This window comes from Bactrocera dorsalis, chromosome 4, assembly GCF_023373825.1.
Source record: "Bactrocera dorsalis isolate Fly_Bdor chromosome 4, ASM2337382v1, whole genome shotgun sequence".
NCBI classification, from domain to species: Eukaryota; Metazoa; Arthropoda; class Insecta; order Diptera; family Tephritidae; genus Bactrocera; species Bactrocera dorsalis.
This window is the reverse complement of record NC_064306.1, coordinates 14,707,016-14,729,169: the sequence shown is the minus strand read 5'-3', so window position 1 is coordinate 14,729,169 and position 22,154 is coordinate 14,707,016. Positions and strand designations below refer to the sequence as shown.

At 35.8% G+C, this 22,154-nt stretch overlaps 3 protein-coding genes across 5 annotated transcripts in view; all 3 read left to right on the top strand.

Moving 5' to 3' along the window:
• Positions 1-2,013: 2,013 nt before the first annotated feature.
• On the top strand, positions 2,014-3,471 carry LOC125778381 (jerky protein homolog-like). The gene is made up of 2 exons (XM_049455711.1): positions 2,014-2,945; positions 3,010-3,471. The coding sequence occupies exons 1-2, from the start codon at positions 2,367-2,369 to the stop codon at positions 3,247-3,249; spliced, it is 819 nt and encodes a 272-aa protein (XP_049311668.1). The 5' UTR covers positions 2,014-2,366; the 3' UTR covers positions 3,250-3,471.
• On the top strand, positions 3,285-3,763 carry LOC125778384 (uncharacterized). The gene is made up of 2 exons (XM_049455722.1): positions 3,285-3,488; positions 3,557-3,763. The coding sequence occupies exons 1-2, from the start codon at positions 3,285-3,287 to the stop codon at positions 3,746-3,748; spliced, it is 396 nt and encodes a 131-aa protein (XP_049311679.1). The 3' UTR covers positions 3,749-3,763.
• Positions 3,764-5,199: 1,436 nt separating this feature from the next.
• Positions 5,200-22,154, top strand: part of LOC105222946 (uncharacterized) — a 78,995-nt gene continuing 62,040 nt past the window's right edge. Inside the window, exons 1-2 of one of the 3 annotated variants that reach the window (XM_049455657.1) lie at positions 5,200-5,485; positions 5,639-5,781. The gene's annotated coding sequence lies outside the window, so the exon portion shown is untranslated. Of the gene's footprint in view, positions 5,490-5,633; positions 5,782-22,154 lie in introns of all 3 variants that reach the window. The other 2 variants (XM_049455652.1, XM_049455656.1) reach the window with 2 other exon arrangements.

Genomic DNA, 22,154 nt, shown 5'->3' with positions numbered 1-22,154 from the left:
TGTTGCTGCTTAAATTATAATAAAACAGTGAGACGATGATCAATACGACAGCGAAGATTCAATTCCATTGCTTGATTTGTTTACGATGAAACACTTCGAGAGGTACAATCGTTATTGTTCGAGTTGGGTGGTGGTGACGTCAGCAGTCGAAAATTGGAATGACAATCGAAATACGGAAGATGATGAAGATTTCGAAGTGTCTGACAATGAAGTTGAAGAACCATTTATCGAGGAAGATGTGTAACAACTGAAAGTGTTTTTCGCAAGCAGTTGAGTGCATTAATGCCTTGATAAAGTGGTATGAAAACAATAATGATGCAAATCAAGAGCTATAACACAAAAAAGAAACAAACAACCGCTTCTATAAACCATCCCTTACAAATTAATATGTACATTTGTATTTATAATGTTTAAAAGTATAAACTAAATCTAAGTTTTTGATTTATTACGAATAAAAGATAGCCATGCAAATAAATTGAACGTTTTATATCATCAAATTTATGTTTATTTCCGTGTTTTTTTCCAAATTCGAAAACCCTTTTGAAAAGTTAATATTTCTGAAAAGTAAAACACCCTTGGAACTTTTTTGTTCATTTTTTCGCGATTCTACTGTACTTTAAAACTGCTAAGCTGAAAGGTCTGTCGCAAAAGAAACAGGACTGTTAAAAAACACAACAAAAAAAAGGGGAGTGTAAAAAATACAACAAAAATTAATATTTTTCAAAAGTTATATTTTTTTATTCAAAGTAGTTTCCTTGTGCTTCGATACAGCTTTAGCCCGGTCAATTAGCATTTCAAATGAGTGTTTAATGTAATTTTTCGGAATGATCTTGAGATCGGTCGTCGCCTTGTGGATAGCTGAAATGTCCTGAAACCAGTGTCTTTTCATGGGCAAATGAAGTTTTCCAAATAGGTAAAAATCACAGAGTGCCAGATCAGGTGAGTAGGGTGAATGATTACTGGTTAATATGGGGTTTTTTGACAAAAAATCAGTGACAAGCGTCGACCGCATGACAAAAGACGCTTCATAACACCAAGGTAAAATACAGCATTAATCGTTTGCCCAGGTGGGACGAACTCTCTCGAGACAGGTGTAAAAAAAAATGGCGCATCCTGGTGACATTGATCCTGACTCTGCTGGTGGTCTGAAAAAAAATCAGAAGAAATTCCTAATTAGTAAGGATGCTGTTATAGTCCTTACCTTAGGGAACACGAAAAATGGCGACTTCCTGAAAATAAAAATAATTTTTTACCCTTTTTTTTGAAATTCCTGAATTTTTTTTTAAATATTAAAAACAAAGGATTAAGGATTATATAAAAATAAAGAATAATAGATTATATAAAGAAGGTTCACACAATATTTCAAGTAAATCGGTTGTATAGAACTTGAGATAATGCCGGTACCGTGTGGAAAAAAGTAGTTTCGAGAAAAACGCGTTTAAAAAAGTGGGTCTACCTACCTACCGGGCTAGGTACTGCGTCACTAAAGTAACTGTAGCAATTAAAATAATTTTAATTTTCAAAAATCCTTTGGAGGATATGTTCTTAAGGGTCTAAACTTTAAATACATGAAAAAAAAATCGAATTTTTCAAAATTCTAGAGTAGAATACTCCCTTTTCCAAAAATTCATATTCACACATCCTTCCGAACGGCCACTCGAACAACTGTGCTGTTTAATTCTTTTTGATAAATGCCACCAATCTCGAATTTCCATACTCCAAATTTTTATGCCTTTGTGAAGAAAATAACCAGCAGGGTTGACAATAGTCAGCGTCTAGTATTTTGGAATAACACAACCAAAAACGATTAATTGGCCCATATTTAGAAGACGAAACGTACTACGATTTTGAAGAACACCTATAGTTCTGGTTGATGTCTGTTGGAAAAGGTCCTGAATGCTGTAAAGCTCTTATATCAAGAATTTGACATTTTTCGTTATCACTTAATATTTTGTTCGTGAAGTTTTTCAAGTCATAAGAAGATTTGTGTTTTCAAGTCATAAGAAGATTTTATGTTTTTTACTGGAAAAGCTGCTGCTATGTATTTGGTGCCAGTCTTTATTTGTCTCTTGTCGGGTGAAAAGCGCTTCTGAGTGAATGTGTACTGTTGTATGTATTTTTAAAAGTGTTTATGTGCTAATAAATTAAGTGTTATCATGCCTGTAAGGAAATTCCTTCCATTAAAGCAAAAACCTTAAATTACTCAAAAACTCGAGAAAGGTGTTAGTGTTTCATCCTTAGCAAAGATTTATGGTGTGGCCAAATCAACAGTTTCGGGAATAAAAAAAAATGCTCGTAGTATTATATCCCACCAGGCAGTCGGAGCATCTAAGCGGAAGACTCTTAGAAAAGGCGAGTATCCCCGCATGGAGAAGATGTTATACAAGTGGTTTATAGCTCAACGAAACAAAAATTGTCCAGTTACTGGGGAAATGCTTAAGAAAAAAGCAATGAAGCTCCACGCTGACTTTAAGGAAAAAGAAGGTAGCTTTCATGCCAGCCCCGGTTGGTTATCTGGATTTAAAACTCGCTTTGGAATCCGACTTTTAAAAGTGTGTGGCGAGAAACTTTCATCGGATATCCAGGCAACTGATCCCTTTAAGCATAAACTCAGAAACATTATTTACGAATTGAAGCTTTGCGAGGACCAAGTATATAACGCAGACGAGACCGGCTTGTTTTGGAAAATGCTTCCTGATAGAACGTATGTCAGTCAAACAGAAAAAACAGCTCCGGGAAGAAAAGCAGAAAAGGCCAGAATTACTTTTCTTGCATGTACAAATGCAACTGGTCAGCATAAAGTCAAACCGTTAATAATTGGGCATGCCAAGAAGCCGCGCTCTTTTAAGGCTTATGACATCCCGGTAGACTATCGGAACTCTAAGAATGCATGGATGACTGCCAACATTTTCAGAGAATGGTTTCATCATTGCTTCGTCCCTCAGGTACATTTATAATGCAACTCCTGACATTTTTGCAGAGTATTTATTCGTTTTTAATTGATATTAGGTTCATAAGTATTTACTACAGAAAGGATTACCAGGAAAAGCTATCCTTTTGCTTGATAACGCCCCTTGCCATCCTCCAGAAGATGAACTTAAAACTGCTGATGGATCCATACTCGTGATTTATATGCTTCCAAATGTAACGCCTTTAATTCAGCCTATGGATCAAAATGTGATTCGCTTAACTAAGCTGTATTACAAAAAGCATCTCCTGCTTTTAGCTGTAGGAAAGGAAATGTTCTAAAACATTTAACTTTAAAGGATGCTGTATCATTTTTAATGCTTGCTTGGAATCAGCTGCAGGCAAATGTAATAGTAAAATGTTGGAAGCCTTTATTAGAATGCTTAAATACTACAGAAGCAAATGAAAGCGAGGATGAATACGATGATATTCCTTTGAGCTTACTTCGTCAAAAAATATTGCAGGAAAAATGGAAAGAAGTTCATGATATACAGGGTCTGCTGCAAGTTGTATTATCGGAGGTAATTTTATTCACCCTCTTGACAAGCACCTGTTAATTAAGTTTTTATGTGAACATTATTTGTTTTAGGAAATCTACACTGAACAAGATATTGAGAAGTGGAATTCAATCCAAGTTGACGAAGAAATTGATTTAGATAATTATGCCATGGATACTGAAGAATCAGGTGATGACAGCCAATGCGAAGGACAGATCGGAAATTCAATAAAAGCTACTGAAGCCATTAAAAGCTTCGATATACATAGCTATCGCATGGGCTGAAGCTAACACCGCTGACTATGCTGGCATACTAGTACTGAAAAGTCTACGCGAAAAAGCGGTCCATAAGTCCATTTCCGAAATCAAAAAGCAAACATCTATTCGTAAATTCTTTCAATAATATGTATGTATTTTTCAAAAAATTACTTTATTCATATAACCTGTTTTGTTTACATAAACAAACATGAATTTAAAGCTAATAAACCAAGTTAAAAAAAAAATGTTAACCTTAATATAGTGAACAACCTCGATACTGCGAACAGGCCTTGCAGTAATTAGTTCACTATATCCAGACTCCACTGTATATTGAACTTTATTTAGTAAGTAAGAAACAAATAAATTATCTAAATATCAAGATTCGTGGTATCCAATAAAGGCCGAAAGACAACGTTACGTCTGCCAGACGTATAATTATGATTTAAAAGTTTAAAAATAACGTTATGACGGCAGGGTTAACAGCAATCTGTTTTATTTCACAAATATTCCTAGCTTGGGGTTTCTTTCACTTCGCTTCTTTTGTCGATACATTTATGTATTTAAGGTTAAGAAAGTGTAGGACCACAGTTTTGCGTATTCTTAATTTAGACGGTATTTCACGAGTAGTCAACGAGTATGTTGATCATATTTTCCTTCAAAGAAAAGCTGTTAATGACAGCAACATTACAAATCAATTAATCTTTGGTTTCTCTGCTCCATGTACAAAAGAGGGATTAGCTTTAATTATGCCTTTAAATTGGTTGAGAAAAATTTTATTTTTTAATGGAATTTTTTTCTGAGCGTTCAGAAATTAATAAAAAGTAAAAGGTTAAGTTTTCTGAATCATATTTGCGTATATATGTACATATTTACATGTATGTATGTACATAAATAGATACACATGTATGTATTAAAATAGGTACCTTTTTTGTGCAGAAAATGCTTATGCAAATTTATTTAAAAAGTTTGTGAAAGCTCAGTATTTGTGAATGCCCAAGCGTATTCGTAATACCTAATTGGATGAGCACAATATTTTAAATGCCAACAATACAAACACATATGCAAGTATGTATGCAAACACAAACATTCGAGGCAAGCGAACACAAACGCCATATTGAAACTAGTCGAAATTGGAATAGTGAAATTATTTGTAAGCAGTAGGAAAAAACAATGAACTGCCAAAGCGAATAAACATTTTCAAGGTTTCGCTTGAACTTCTCACCCTGTGCGCCGCCTACCAGCAACCATCCAGCCAGCCAGCCACCGTCACCTCACAAAACACAGCAAGCACCGCAACAAAGCGACTCAGCGATAATTATAAAAAAATACATATATTATTATATAGAGTAAGTAGCAGACGAAATAAATAAACGAACTGTACATTCGGCTTGAACCCAATGCACACGAACATGGCGAGGCCACGCAGCCACGAAGTGTTCGCTTCGCTTGCACGTCAGATAAACGAGACATAGTAGTATCACGTCAATCGACTGAGAACAGAAGAGCACGTAAACGCTGTCACACATGTCAACATAACAACAACAAAACTACAACCACGTTATACAAGTGCTCGATAATCACAGCAACAAAAACTAGCAAGCGAAAGCAACAAGCATATTGTAGAATCGGCACCAAAGAAGGGAAGTGGCAACAAGTTACAAGATAACTTGCTGAACTACAAAGGATAACAGAGAAGCAGTTGGAGGTGGCAGAGTTGTGACCGTAGCGATAGTCGAAGACGGAGCCTTCGCCTACATAATACACGTAAGTACGTATGCTTTGAATTAACCTTCAAACGACTGGCCTGCATTCAGCCATAAACGGATGCATGTATGCATGTATGTGTATGTGTGTGTGCATGTGTAGTTGTGCAATGAAAAATTCCTAATTGTGCACAACTGTTGTTTTCTAGAGAAGAACGCAGCTGCATTTTACGAAAGCGATAAAAGAAGAGATGGTAAAGTTGAAACACAAGCACACAGAGAAACGGCAAAAGCGGCGAATATAACGATTGAATGCAACATGCAGGCAACGGCGAGTAGCCAGCAGCAGCAACACAGGTAAGTGCACGAGCACTTGCTTGCACAAATAGCTACGCAAATGTATGTATGTATGTACATATATGTACTTACTTCTAGGGCATGTTTGTGAGCTAAACGCTTTCAAATATAAAATAATACATTTATTATTAATTCATATGATTAATTTCTAGTAAATTTATTATTTTTTTATAGTCTATTATATAATCTAAAATTATATACATATGTATATGCATACATATGTAAATATGTACATATGTATATTAACATGTATTTACATACTTATGTGCATGCTATACAAAAATATGTTTTAGGTAAGCCAAACAAATAAAGTTTTTTTAACTCTTAACTTTTAATCTCAAAATCAGAATTAAAACTTTTTAAAACATTTAAGGTGTTATATACAGTTGTCCACCAAAAAATAGGAGTGGCCACATGAGAAAAACGAATTGTTATTTTTTATTAACAAAAATGTTTTTTTTTTTTTTAATTTTTGCACAATGTAACTTGCTAAATATCTATTAATATTTCCAGATTTCATTTATTTCAATTAAGCATGAACAAAATTTTATATCGCAGTTTATATTGTTACAAAAAGTAGTATTAAGTTGCATTTGTATTGCTATATGCATCCCTTATTATGAACAATAGCTGTAGGTATATGGAATAGCATTTGTCTTGTTGTAGACATCTGGCGCCACACTGTCTGCTCGTCTAGTTAAACAATCGCCGCGACTGTCTGCTTGCGTCTGGCGCCGTATAGCCGTATGTTCTGGTAATTTCCAGACGCGATATTCTAGAAGGACACGTCGGCATCAGCGAGAAGTGCGTGGCTATATAAGCCGTGGCAGCGCCAACGTAATGAATCAGTGCTAAGAGTAAACTGCTATAGTGTAGACGAGTTGTGAAATAAAGAGTTGTTGAATTAAATTAAACAGTGTTGATTTTATTTGTCAATCCAGAGATACGAACCTAACAAAGTAAACTAGCAAGAGTAAATTCGTAACAATTGGTGTCAGAAGTGGGATTGTCAAATAATCCAAATTCAAGATGGTTAAATTCGGAGAATTGAGAATTCAGCAATTAAAAAAGGAACTGGAGGAGCGTAATTTGCCGATAAGTGGGCAAAAGGCGGATCTGCAGGCACGATTACGTGAAGCAATGGAAGCGGATGGAATTAATGTGGACGAGTTCGAATTTGTTGGGCCAGAAACTTCTACAAAGGTAGAAGAAAAAGTAGAAGAACAACGAACATCATCAAGTGTGGACATGAACTTGCTGTTAGTGGCTATTAAGCAAATAGAAAATCGTCTGGCACAGCAAATAGCTGAAAATACAGAAAATGCAGTGCAAACAGAAAATCGTCTGGCACAGCAAATAGCTGAAAATACAGAAAATGCAGTGCAAACAGAAAATCGTCTGGCACAGCAAATGACGCAAATAGCTGAAAATACATCACAGTTAGAGTCTCGCCTTACACAACAAATGACTGAAAATAATACGCAGTTAGAAAATCGTTTGGTACAACAGATTACGGAAAATACTACACAACTACAAAAACAAGTGCAAGAGAAATTTTCAAAATTTGAAGACGAATTAAGCACTTTAAAAAATGACGAAGAAAATTTGAAATCAGAAGTTCTTCATTTGAGTAATCGGATGCGAGAACTGCAACTGCATGGCCCTGCACCATCAACAAATAATCCAAGATTGAAGGCACCCACATTCGATGGAAGTATTCCATTTCAAATTTTCAAACTTCAGTTGGAAAAGACAGCATTGGCCAATAACTGGAATGCAGCGGACAAAGTGGCGTCCTTGTTTGTATCATTGAAAGGACCTGCGGCAGAAATCCTTCAGACTATTCCAGACTGTGAACGGGACAACTATGAGGCATTGATGAGTGCGATAGAAAGACGATATGGTAGTGAGCACCGGAAACAAATATACCAGATCGAACTGCAAAATAGGGGTCAGAAAATGAACGAGTCATTGCAAGAGTTCGCAACTGAAATAGAACGACTGGCTCATTTGGCAAATGCAGATGCACCTGTGGATTACATTGAGAGGGTAAAAATTCAATGTTTCATAAATGGAATTCGTAATGTGGACACCAAACGCGCCACATATGCATTGCCAAAAAGAACGTTTGCTGAAACGGTTTCGCACGCCCTCACACAGGAAACAGCTTCCCTACTAAGTAAACCAGCACACAAAGTACAAAGGGTTGAAATGGAACAACCGGCGCTGATGGAAGAAATATTGAAGACTCTGAAGACAATTGCTGCACAGCGAGTAAATACAACAGGCAGATGTTTCAACTGTAGAAAAGCGGGTCACTTTGCCCGAAATTGCAAGATAAAAGTAAACCCATCAAAACGGAACCAACCAACAGAACACCGAAAGAGGATTCACCACAAAAATGCGGATGCATTATCGCGTCGCCCTTGTCCACCGGAATGTAAACATTGCTCCAAATCAGAGGGAAAAGAAGGTATAATCGACGTGCGATTACTGAATATAGAACCTGAAGATGATTGGACTCCTCACCGCATCAGAATCAATCAGCTGGAGGACCCTGATCTTGCAAAGCTGGTAATGGCCAAAGAAAATGGGGTACGACCACCAAAGGAACAAATAAGTAGCGAGAGTCCAACTGCAAAAGCATATTGGGCCCAATGGAACAGCATAAACCTCGTTAATGGATACCTTCATCGTACCTGGGAAAGCGAAGATGGCAAACATTCTCGTCTGCTGATCATAGTACCGAAGTCCATGATCCCGAAAGTATTGAAAGAATATCACAATGGACCTAGTGGAGGGCACCTTGGAATTACAAAAACTATAGAGAAGATTAAACAACGGTTCTACTGGATCGGTTGTCGAGATTCCATAGCAGAATGGATAAGTAATTGCGTAGAGTGCATGGCAGCTAAAGGTCCTAAAGCCAAAAGTCGCGGTAGGCTACAACAGTACAACGTGGGATCACCATTTGAACGAGTCGCAATGGATGTTGCAGGTCCGTTCCCAACCAGTACGGCCGGAAACAAATATCTACTGGTTGTCATGGACTATTTCAGTAAATGGCCAGAAGTATATGCCTTACCAAACCAGGAAGCGAAGACCGTAGCCGAAGCGTTTGTAGAAAATTGGATAACAAGGTTCGGAGTGCCCGTCGAGTTACACTCAGATCAAGGCAGGAATTTCGAATCTTCCATTTTCCAAGAAGTCTGTACATTATTGGGCATCCACAAGACACGGACAACAGCGTTACATCCACAATCAGATGGAATGGTGGAGAGATTCAACCGAACGCTCGAAGAACATCTGCGGAAAATCGTTGATAAAGATCAACGGAATTGGGACAAGTGCATCCAGATGTTCCTGCTGGCGTATCGTTCAGCGAAGCACGAGACAACTGGTTACACGCCAGCAAAGATTATTTTCGGATCTGATCTGCGACTCCCTGCTGATCTTAAGTTTGGAACGAATCCTACAGCTGCAAGAAATGATGGAGATTATTGTTCTGCCTTAAAGGAAGAAATGAATGAATTGCATCTAATGGTAAGACAGCATACGCATCTGATGAGCAATAAGATGAAGGACCGGTTCGATCAAGCGGCAAATTCAAAAGGTTTTGAAGAAGGTGATCTGGTCCTGTTGTACAATCCACTTCGAAAGAAAGGCTTGTCCCCGAAACTGCAGACAGCCTGGGAAGGACCCTATATGGTGATGAAACGACTTAATGACGTGGTATACCGCATACAAAGAAATGGAAAAACGCGATGTAAAATGAAAGTAGTACATTTGGAGAGGCTCGCCCCATTTGGTTCAAGAGGATTTGTGCCTAATCGGGACGATTAGGCTTTAGTGGAGGGCAGTGTTACAAAAAGTAGTATTAAGTTGTATTTGTATTGCTATATGCATCCCTTATTATGAACAATAGCTGTAGGTATATGGAATAGCATTTGTCTTGTTGTAGACATCTGGCGCCACACTGTCTGCTCGTCTAGTTAAACAATCGCCGCGACTGTCTGCTTGCGTCTGGCGCCGTATAGCCGTATGTTCTGGTAATTTCCAGACGCGATATTCTAGAAGGACACGTCGGCATCAGCGAGAAGTGCGTGGCTATATAAGCCGTGGCAGCGCCAACGTAATGAATCAGTGCTAAGAGTAAACTGCTATAGTGTAGACGAGTTGTGAAATAAAGAGTTGTTGAATTAAATTAAACAGTGTTGATTTTATTTGTCAATCCAGAGATACGAACCTAACAAAGTAAACTAGCAAGAGTAAATTCGTAACAATATCAAGTAAACTAAAAAACTAGTTCCACAAAAAAATAGGAGTATTTTATGGAATACGTGACCGTTCTATATTTTTAGTATATAATGCTTCCAAAGTTTCACAGAATATTAAAATAATTAATTTTCCGTTGAATAACCTCGATTTTTTTAACACAGCATCACATCTCCGAGGCATGGAGTCTATGAGATCCTGGCAACGCTTTATTGGTATTCCTTTACAAGTCTCTTCCACTACTTGCCATAAATCTCTCAAATTGATTGGTTTCTCTTCAGCTACTTTCTTCTTGATATCTGTCCACAGGTTTTCAATGGGGTTGAGGTCACGAGACTGAGCAGGTCACCACAAAACCTCAACTCCGTTGGCCCTAAACCATTTTTTTGCGCACTTGCTAGTATGTTTAGAGTCATTATCCCGTTGATATACCCATATTAATGACATATTCCATGAGACATGTGTTAACTTTACCTCATGTAATATTTTGACATATGCCCTTTGGTCCATGATGCCTTTAATTAAGTGAATTGGACCAACACCACAATGTGAAAAACGACCAAGTACCATGATTTGGCATCGTTATGTATAACGGTTTTTGTGGTAAACCGGGGATTATATTCTGAGTTACGGGGACGTCGGACAAAGTTCCTAGAGCCTGTACTAGCAAATAACTCAACTTTGGATTCGTCTGACCACAATATGTTTCGCCATTTAGACGCGGGTCAGGAGCCATGCTCTTTTGCAAATTGTATGTGGGCTTCCTTGTGTTTCTTTTTTAATGGGGGTCTTTTTCGTGGACTTCTGGCAAATATACATACCTTCTTTGTCGAAGAAAAAAAGGAAAGTTTGGATTTTTTTTTTTAAGTATGTAGCAATTATTTCATTACACGAATGTTTTTTATTTTTTGATAGTACACTTTATTAACAATGTTTATTCGAAATTTTGTGGAAAAATATCAAATAGTTTTTAAGGGATGGCTGTTTCCTTTAGAGGCCTTTTTGGCAGAGCCTTGCGATGGCAATTTCCCAGGTCGAACAAGTCAACTGAAACCATAAAAGTAAACAAATTTTATTAGTTTAGTGTAATTCCTTGTGCTTGAACGATCGTTTTTATTTTTTTTTTTTGTGCACACGGGAACGTTTTATGCAAAAAATTAACTTTTTGGTCAGTACAAATTTCACTAAAAAATTCATTTCGGCGAAAAAAAGGTTGTGCGCAAAAAGTCGATCCTTCAAGCACAGAAAAATTTCATTACGAACATTTTAAAAATTAATTAATACATACCATCTATAAAAATTCTATAAAGCCTTACTTAAAAAGCCGAATATCTTGAGAAGTATTAATGATAGCGATTTTTACCTCGAACCTTTTTTATAGCAAATAAAATTTCCTACAAATTTGTTCTGCACATTTTTTCTATAGCTCCTGTCATTTACGAGATATATACAAAAAAATGCGAAATTCTTGGAAAAATCGGGTTTAGAGCCCCGTACTACCTCGCCGGTGTGAGTTACGACTTTGTTGCACTGGGCACTTTTGTAGAGTGAACAATTCTGGGCCCTGGTAGTGACATTTCTTCGCATGCATAGCATAACATAAAACTTTTTATAATTTAAAAATATACATTTAATTCATGGTCCTCAATCAAATATATCAGTGCCACTACATACAATGTAGAACATGACAATAATAATGTATTACCATGTTTAACCGTTTTTATTTGATGTGCATTTTGGATTGTATCATGATCATGTATGTAAATAATTTTTTTTGGATTTGATTTGTATATTAAAGGGTTAGGTGGGTTTGAAATTAAAAAAAAATCTTTTTTTTTCTTTGTCTTATTAAACTTTACAACTTTTCTAGAATATTCAACTAAATTTTGAAATTAATCCGAGTAATAGTTTCGGAAATACCGTCTTGAGAACTTGTACGCTCGAGACATCTTTAAAATAACATTATTTAGTTATTGGAGGAAGGACTTTTTTTGGTTTATTACAACTTATTGTTTTTTAACAAATAAATGGCGAAAATTTGGCCAAAATTAAATTTTTTGTTCAAGGTCTGAGAAAAAATGAAAGTTTTAACTTTTTTTATTTCCTTCGTTAAAAAATGAGTTTTATATATGTATGTACTAACGTAATAAGTTTGGGTATTTAATTTTAGAAGAACCAATGATAAGTTATGCTGTCCACAGCAAAAGCACTTTTTTTGTGAGACACCCTGGAGATGAGGTCTCAATGGCTAAATTTTCAACATTTTTATATCAAAATTTCAGGAGACGCTGTTCAAATACAACATTTAATATGCCATATTATATTTTTCAAATACTTATATGACTGCTTATAAAAAAAAAATAGTAAAAACACCTTTTTTTGTACTTCTGAAACATACCTAACCCTTTAAGGCGTTTCGAATCATCGCCAGTTTTTAAAATTTTTTTTTATAAGTTTACCCTTTTGAAATACATACATACATATGTACATACATAAGTTTTATTGATAAGTTCGCGCTGATAAGCCGTGTGGTATTTGCCTCGTCCCTTTGCAGAAAAAGTAGCGTTTTGGCAGCTCACTCTAGCACTGCTCTTATTTTGACTTCCTCAAAAGCTTACACTTAAGAAAATAAATAATATTGCGAACGCAAAAAAATTAAGGCAACGGAATAAATTATTTACATATGTACATGCATGCATACATACATATGTATGTATGTATGTACATATATGCCAAAGTAGCACTACTATTATCTTGACCGCAGCTGTATGTACATATTTACTATATGGGAAAATTAAAATGCATGATATTTATAAAAATGCGCTTTATTACAATAATAAAATATTGTTGAAAACATCATATCCCATCGTTTTATCATCCGCTTAAGATTCTGGATAATAGATAAAATTAGCTATTAAAATATGAATCAAATATTTTCCCAATATAATTTTCTCATATTACCAAATTTTTTTCATTATAAACCAATAAATATAGTAGATTAATGCACGAGTTTGCAAAATTTGTTGCGTTTTTTGTTCACAATGTACAAAGCAATTTGACATTTTCTCTACATTGCCACTTCTCTTTTTTTCCTTTTATGACCTTCAATCTCGTATTCTTTGAACCTAGTTAGTATTCATTTTGCAAAAAAAAGTTGACTTGGTTTCGAAGGTAAATAAGCCAAATTTGCGCTATTTGCCCAGAAAAACTTAAAAAAAAAATATTGCTTTAAGCATTTTATCAAGTTTGGCTGCTCTAATATTATTTGATGTGATTTAAATTTAAACAAGCCGTACTTGTGCATATGAATATGTATAATATTTAAATGAGTATGTGGGAAGTTGGGCACATTGCCTCTGCCGTTATGTAAACTTCTAAGTATTTACACACCATGATGCATGTGTGTGTCTGTTTGTGCGCATGTATTTGCGGTCGTCAAACGAAATACCATGATTTGAATTGTTAGCTTTGTTGGCAGTTTTGTTGTGCTGCTCGTCTGCCACGACGGCCGATGTGTTGTTGACTCTGTTCACTTTACTGATCAGATCGCCAAAAAATTATAAAAAATAGCATTACTAGCTGCAAAAGAAAACACGAGGCTCGTCGTCGTGCCGACGATATAGCAACGATCGAAAATGCGAACAAAGCGCCACAACAGCGATACGTTTGTTCGTTTTTCTGCTGCTTTTCTCCATTAAGTGCTGTGTTTTCGTTTGCTTTTTTCATTTCTGGTTTTTTGCATTACTTTCACACATACCAAAAGGTACGTACTACTTCCGTACATATCTATATGTAACTTGTACTTACCATGTACATATATACATATTTGCGTTGTGTGTATTTAGATTGCCTTCGTTTGACACGATTCGCAGCTGTGAATAATACCGACGAGCGAACAGCATGAACAACACATCACAGCTCACTGCTTTCTGTTTTGAATGCGGTTTTAGCTCGTTGCTCATTCTACTAATAGACTGTACAAGTTTCGCAAACACAGATATGATGGGGTCAAAGTGCAAGGTGAAGCTGTTAAGTCTAAAGTAAAGTTTTTTTTGCACGCCATGTGAATTATTATCTTTAAGAAAGGATAAAAAGGATTAACCGGCGTTGAAAATAGCTAATTTTAATCGATTTATTGTATTTCTCTATTCAAATAACTATAATATCAATTAAGCCAATTAGTGTAACCCTTGCCGTCAAAGACACCCCCAAATGCCACTAACGAAATATTTTAAAGTACTATAACTATGGAATGCATAAAACTACTAAAAGTGCGATAACTCTCTAAAGAAACATCTCTGAAGCATTAAATTTTACAATAAAGATGGGAACGGATGGTTTCGCAGTTGCCTAGTTTTAGATGAAGTCGTATATTATAGGAACCACTCCAACAACAACAATATTCTAAAATCATTGTGTAAAAATAAACCAAAACGACTACAATTACGCGAAATTGAAATTCCCTCTGATTTTAACAGTTCTAAAATAAAGAACCAATCAAGATATTGAAAGTTTGTGCAAATAGTATGCTCAAGCCATGTCATCTCACGTTCAAAAATAGTCAAAATCGGACCATAAATTTTCAACCTCCTGGATACCTCAGTACATAAACTTATTGTAAGAGTTTTTAAACTTCAGGTTGACTTTTTACATACACATATACAAACATACATATGTACATCGGACTTTAAACGGTTTATTTAGGTCAATATCAGTCATATTTAAATAGTTTCAGCGCACGTGTTTTCTTAATATTAATGTGGTTTAGCGCTGAACCCCATACCCGAAATGGAAAGGTATCCGTTCCTCCACTACCTTTTCCCTCATATACCCAATACGTGGAAATTTCGTCCCTTTAAGTTTTTATCTCATAGGTATATTGATATGTACCATCCTAGAACAGTAATATTATGGATCTAAATATCCTGTATCTTTACTTAACATTTATTTCCTTCTTGCCACCTAAAAAAAATATATAGGTCATTTTCATCAGGATGAAAACGATTTAAGTGAGCGTGACCCGCCATCTAAAAAGTTTAATGTACATATCTCCTATACCACTGAAGCTACAACAGCCAAATTTGCTTAGCGCAAAAATTATAAGAACCACTTTATGGGATCTGGTGTGAAAATGGCCGTGGCACCTTAAGGTATTTCCCTGGCCTTGATGAATATTTTCGGTTGCACCCGAACTTAGCCCTTCCCTGTGGCGTAGCTACAACTTCGGGCGCCCGGGGCAAAGGATGTTCTGCCGCCCCCCTTTATCTACATACTTATAAGTTTCATGAGGTGGTTCGAACAAAAGTGGAAAGTTAGGAACTAGAAGCCACGCAAATACTCACTATACCTGTATCTGTTGCATCTTGTGACATATTATTTATCAAAAATAATAGAAAACAAGAAAAAACGTTAACTTCGGTTGCACCGAAGCTAAATACCCTTCACAGGTGCATTTCTGTTAGTAACTATGTGTTCAGATTATATGGAAGCTATATGCTATAGTAATCCGTTCTGAACATTTTTTTTGGAGATTACAGTTCTTACTTGCGGTGGCCATCAGTAATACTCGAATATTCATCCAAAATCAGTCGGACAAATGTTATAGTGTCTGATCAAAGCTTTTTATAACCAGAACAGAGGATATTAAGTTCGCCATTAAGATTGTAACACCCAAGAAGAAATGTTGGAGACTTAATAAAATGTACAGGCATACGTAAATGACCACCATGAGGTGCTGATTCGATTTAGCTATATCCGTCTGTCCGTATTTAAGAGAACTAGTTCTTCTGTTCTTAGATATCGGTCTGAAATTTGCACACGTCATTTTGGTAGAGGCTGCTCATTTGTCGGACCACTATAGCAAATAGCTGCCATACTAACTAAATGATCGGAATGAGGTACTTATGAACACTATGGAAATTGAAAATAAATCGCTAGATAATTAATTATTAATCAATATTCAAAGTAATTCCCACCAGTCGTAATACATTAATGCCAATGATCTTTTCAGTCCTCGAAATGCTTTTCATAAGCACTTCTTGGGATGGATTGTTTTATCTCTTCGACTGGAAACGGAGAGGCAATTTCACTTTTTGGAACAAGAAAAAATCACACGGAAACAAATCTGGTGAATATGGTGGTTGATTGATGTTATTCATTGCGTTTTTCGGCGTCAAATTCGGTCACAATTGTGGCACGTAGTGATGCTGTGTAAAATCCATGAATTGTTCTCACGGTAACGTCTCAATAAGGCAAAATAGAAATCCTTATTGACCGTCTGTCCCTCCGAAACAAATTCATGATGCTTGATGCATCAAAAATCGAATATCGAAAAAAACAATGAACGTCGATTGATTGTTGACTTGTTTGCATGTTAAGCTCATAAAGCCATGAATGTGGGATTAGATCACGATCAAGTATTATATGTGAAAAGAGATGTGTTTACGTTACGCGTTTTGAAAAACATTCAGCTTTATCAAGACGAGTTGAGCAAGAACGTATTCAACAATCTCTCGACCGTCTTTGAAGGCTTTGTCCCTCTCATAGGCTTGTGTTTTTGATAAAACTGAATCACCGTAAGTCTTTTCCAACATTCGCAACGATTCCGCACACGAAATTTAGTTACAAATACTAAATTTGAGAAAAATTCTTTGTTCGATATTTTTATCCATTGTAAAAATCGCAACGCACTACTAAGGTGTACCGACTTAAGCAGCTGCTGTAAACAAATTAGTTAACAGATCGTGCTCATATTTGGCATAGTAATTAAGGACAGTCCCCAACTTAACAAAATACACTTTTTTGAAATATAAGTATAAGTAACTTGGCCAGATTACAGTAGCAATACTGAATTTAGTGCATCCCACTTCAATGAAACTATTTTAAACTTATTCGAAAAATATGTTCCGAAGTGTGTTGTTTTCGAAAGAATTATGTAAATTGAAAAATAGAAAATCTCCTGCTTTTAAACTTCTTAAAAAAAACTGGTTTAGTTGCTGACTATTCAAAATATTCTAAATTGCGTCGACAATTTGCTGAACTTAACAAAATATGTTATAATAATTATATAAATAAAGTAAAAAATAATATTATACGTAATCCAAAATTGTTCTATGGTTTCTTCAACTCCAAACGCAGGATTTCTTACTTCCGTCCGCCATGAAATATAAGTCTAGTATGTCTAGTGACAATCACACCATTTCTAATATGTTCGCTGAATTCTTTAGGTCCAATTACTCTCCAAAATCTCCCAAAAATGTTCCGCATCAGCACAAGTTATATCCGATTTCTGTCATTAATGCACCTACCATTTCCGAAGCAGACGTCTTATATCAGTTAAATATGTTAGAACAATCATATAATTATGGCTCAGATATGATTCCCTCATGCTTTCTTAAGAAATGTGCCAAATATATATACCAACCCCTAACAAAACTATTTAATTCATCTCTTATGCAAGGCTTACTTCCATCAATATGGAAAAAGTCATTTATAATTCCTTTACATAAGAGTGGATTTAGGTCATCTATTGAAAACTATAGGGGAATAGCAAAGTTGCCTGCAATACCTAAACTTTTTGAAGCAATTATAACAGACGACATATCCTTCCGGATCTCTCCACTAATTTCTTGTTCTCAACACGCTTTTCGAAAAGGGAAATCTACAATAACTAATTTGCTTGAACATGTATCAACGGGCTTTAGGGAGAATAAGAATACTGATGTTATAGTATACACAGATTTTAGTAAAGGTTTTGATAAACTAAACCATTCAATTCTTTTGAATAAACTTGATCTTCTTGGTTTTCAACCAATTTTTCTAAAATGGGTTGCTTCTTTCTTAGTAATAGAATTCAACAAGTTATATTTAATGATACTTTCTCTGATTTAATTGAGTTGCCTTCAGGCGTTCCTCAAGGTAGCAATCTTGGTCCAATTCTGTTCTTGTTATTTCTTAATGATATATCATCTGTTGTTAAGTTTTCAAAAGTTTCATTATATGCTGACGATGTAAAACTTTTTAAAACATATACTTCAAACAGCGAAAGATGTCAGTTGCAAACAGACTTAAACAACCTAGTTTCGTGGTGTGATAGAAATGACATGCCATTAAACCTTAAAAAAATGTCAAAAGGAGTGCTTTTCACGTAGTGCTGTAGATCCTACTTCATACGCAATACAAAACTTAAGGTTGGAGAAAGTATGCAGTTTTGTTGATCTGGAGGTAACTATGGACCCCAAACTCAATTTTAATCTTCACGCATCTTCCACCGTTTTTAAAGGTGAAAGCGCTCTTAGTTTTGTTAAACGTTGGTCAAAAATTTTTAGAGATCCGCTTACCACAAAAATTCTTTTTACATCTCTGGTGAGGCCTATATTAGTGTGTGCTTATGTGGTTTGGAAGCCTAGTTGTCAAGTCCATTCGGATAAGTTAGAGTCCGTTCAAAAACAATTTATACTTTTTGCCTTAAATCATTTGCATTGGGATTCCAGTTTAAATCTTCCCTCTTACACTAACCGTTTAAAACTTATAAATCTCCCGACACTCGCTAGTCGTAGGGAGATGCTTGGTATAATATTTCTTGTAAAACTCATGAATGGGACAGTCTATAGCCCATCTCTCTTATCTGATATTAATTTTAACGTTCCCGCTCGCTCTACCGGACAGTTTAGACCCTCACTTTTAAAATTTTCTAAAACAAATTTTGAGTTAAACGAATCATTCCGCCGTATATGTCATGATTTCAATTCTCATTCCAGCACATTTGATCTAACAGAGTCTCTCTTTACCATAAAAAAAAAATTATTTTATCTCTTCGTAACAAGTAACATTTAAAAATAATAAACTTTAATCTAATTCTTAATTTTGGCTGTTGAAATTATTGTTTCTGTAGCTGAGCAGCTTAAGATCGCAACGCTTAAAACTCTCTTGCCTTTTATGACTCGGCTAATTCCACTCGTTCGCGGATTGCGCCCCTCGCGTCGGTTGGGCGGGAGTAGGGTAATCGTTGGGTATTATTATTATTATTATCATTTAATTACAATTTTGCACAATGTAAAGTTTACCCCAAAAATCACTAAAAAGACATAACTCTTAACAATTTTTGCTTATCGTAAAGGGTAAGATCTGCCGGCACCTGCTGCGATTGCGATGAAGAGAAAATTGCAGATACCAAAATTGACTTGAACCGAGTTGACCGAGTTGTTTGTCTGGCGATGCAACCATTCATATGTGGTTTATTGAATTCCGTAGATATTCACATAGCCTGAGAATTGAAATCTGTTTACACATTAAACGTCAAGAGAGGTCGAAAATGTAAAAAATGGCACAAAATGATTTTTCGTTACCGCAAAATGAAGTTAATCTAATCTTTAATGATAACAAAGAAATTCTTTGGGCATATAGCTCAAGTATCTTTTATTATTGAGAGCTCAGTTAAAAGTGAGTATCGCTCGAGTCCACATTCGGCATAACCTGTCACAAACTAATGAAAATAAAGGCAAATTTTTATTTTGAATTCCTTTTGTATCTCTGGCCTCTTGCTACTTTTTTCTTGCCGAACATATTTAAATATAAGAAATTGCGCAGAATTATGATGAGATAATCGCCGAAGCTGATACCTTATTTGAAGTAAGAGAAATCTACAAGGTTATATGAAAATTTTAGAAGATATAACCAATAGGAACTATAACCAATGTAATGCCCTCGGTTACCCAGAATTTGTAAAAATTATTCTTTGGCAATCGAAAATAATTTTCAAAATTCATTTCATTTGAATTTTGTTCTCAAAAAAAGTAAAATTAACTATTTAAAGGCATGACCTGTCGGATGGAATTCAACTCTCGTCATCCTGATCATTCAACGTGTGATCCAAGTAGAGGTACTTTTGTCTATAGCCTTTTTTAACAGATCACGCGTGAGTCGTGTCAAGCTGTCATGTTTTTTTTAGTATTTTTTGGCATTTGATAATGGAAAGACTTACAAATGAACAAGATTTAAAATTTTCCTTACCTTACTTTATTATTTCGAAATTTCACGTTCCGTGAAGAATGTGCTTCGCGCACTTCGCTCAACTTATGGTCAACATAATTGGCCTACTGAGCGTACTATTCGCAACACCCATCTTGAGACCAAGCATTAATTATTATTCAACCGAATAGACCACGAATAAGAAGAAGAAAATATAGCAGAAGTAACTGAGGGTACCGTTTGCGGAACCTCGGACTGACGTACGTCGAAATCTTATATTGAAAACAAAATACAGTTTTTGCAAGGTCGCTTGACCTGCCCAAGCGACATTGCTTCGCTCTAAGGGCTCTTGAAAAGTTCCAAGAAGATTTTGAATAAAATTTTGTTCAGCGATGAGGCACATTTCTGTCTCAATGGGTATGTAAACAAGCAAAATTGCCGCATTTGGGTCCAAGAGCAATCTCAAGAGATTCAAGAACTGACATTTCATCGAGAAGAAAACAAAGCTTTGGTGTGGTCTGTGTGCCGGTGGAATCAGTGGTCCATATATCTTCAAAAATGATGATATGAGAACGTAACCGTTAATGGCGACTGTTATCGCGCCATGATAATCGACTATTTGTTGAATGAAATTGAACGTCATGATCACGGTACCATTCGGTTTTAACACGCACCACTTCTCACACATCGCATAATATCACGTTTTGGGCTGTTTCATTGACCACCAGGATTGTGTGATTTCACTCTTTTAGACTTTTTCCTGTGTGGGTATGTAAAGTCTAAAGCCTTGAAGCAAAACATCACACTTGTCATTCGCTAGTTACCAGTCTTATTCTCGAACGAGTCATCGAACATTGGACTCAACGGATAGACCATCTGAGACGTAGCCACGACCAACATTTGAAAGAGATAATATTCCTTTAGACTTTAGAATATTCAAAAAATATGTGCCAAAGAATGTTCTTTCGAATGATAGTAAACATTCCCCATTAAATTATAGGTTTCTGTGAGTTGATCGATGGTGTTCATTGCGTTTTTGCCGTCAAATACGGTCATAATCGTGGCTAAATGCGATTTTGCATTATCATCGTGTGCATGTCAAACCCTTAATTATGTATCATAAGCAGTTATAATGCTCTCCATGAATGTGGGATCAGAATTCACATTGCATTGGATTGTAAGCATGTCCAAAAAGACCTATTTGAAGGCAGTCCTACCAACTTACAAAAATATATTTTTTTGAAGTATCATTTACCTAGGGAATTCGATTACAATTACCGTGTGCTTTTTTGCCATAATGTATATAACTTTACATATATCTCGATTAGTTTCAGGTGTAAAATCAAAATTTTTTTGATCCACCCTAACAAACAACCAATTTGTTGCAGCGACCATCAACGAGAGTATAAAATAGATCATACCAGTACAGTTACTTGACGAAACTTTATATAGGAGTTCTTCATGCAGGATCGTGTGCAGATGGGTGGATTTGGATCACTGCCTCTCGCATAAAATGGTATTTGGGACTACGCGCCGAAATAAGAAGGGTTATTTACAGTTTAAGCTTTTTAAAAAGTGTTCGAGCGAACAAAAATTTGCAAAAGCCCCTACGGGCTAACACAGAAATCCGCCATTGTTTTCATTTGAACAATGTTGCCATTACTCTATATATAATACAAATATAGTTTTGCACACATCTAACTTTTCAATTACAATTTTTCATAATACCAAATATCAAAACTGATATCAAACTATTAAAAATATATTATATTATATTATGTATTTATAAATAATAGCATCTGATTTTGAGTTAGTTTAAGAAAATTTCAAACATATTGAAGACAATTTTTATAATTACTACAGTATATCGAGACTGGTAATCCTGCGCTGTGAGAGAGCAATCAGCTGGCTCGTTTCTACGGGAAAGATCCAAATCGTGGGAAATTATAAGGTATCGCACGGTAAAGCGGGCGGAGAACCGGTGTTGGCTAATCATCTACATTGCGCTTTCATAAAATAGGTCGTATCAGCTGATTCGGGCTGCGGTTTACGTTGTTCTCTGTTTCTGCTATAACTCCTGCATCGTCTATTATAGCCTGGCATCACATAGGAAATAACATTCTGGGATG

Bases quoted from the DNA above. Each gene is read 5' to 3' on its own strand.
- LOC125778381 (XM_049455711.1), top strand. From the start codon at position 2,367: ATGGAGAAGATGTTATACAAGTGGTTTATAGCTCAACGAAACAAAAAT. The intron at 2,946-3,009 runs GTACATTTATAA...AATTGATATTAG, and splicing joins ATCATTGCTTCGTCCCTCAG to GTTCATAAGTATTTACTACA.
- LOC125778384 (XM_049455722.1), top strand. From the start codon at position 3,285: ATGCTTGCTTGGAATCAGCTGCAGGCAAATGTAATAGTAAAATGTTGG. The intron at 3,489-3,556 runs GTAATTTTATTC...TATTTGTTTTAG, and splicing joins TGCAAGTTGTATTATCGGAG to GAAATCTACACTGAACAAGA.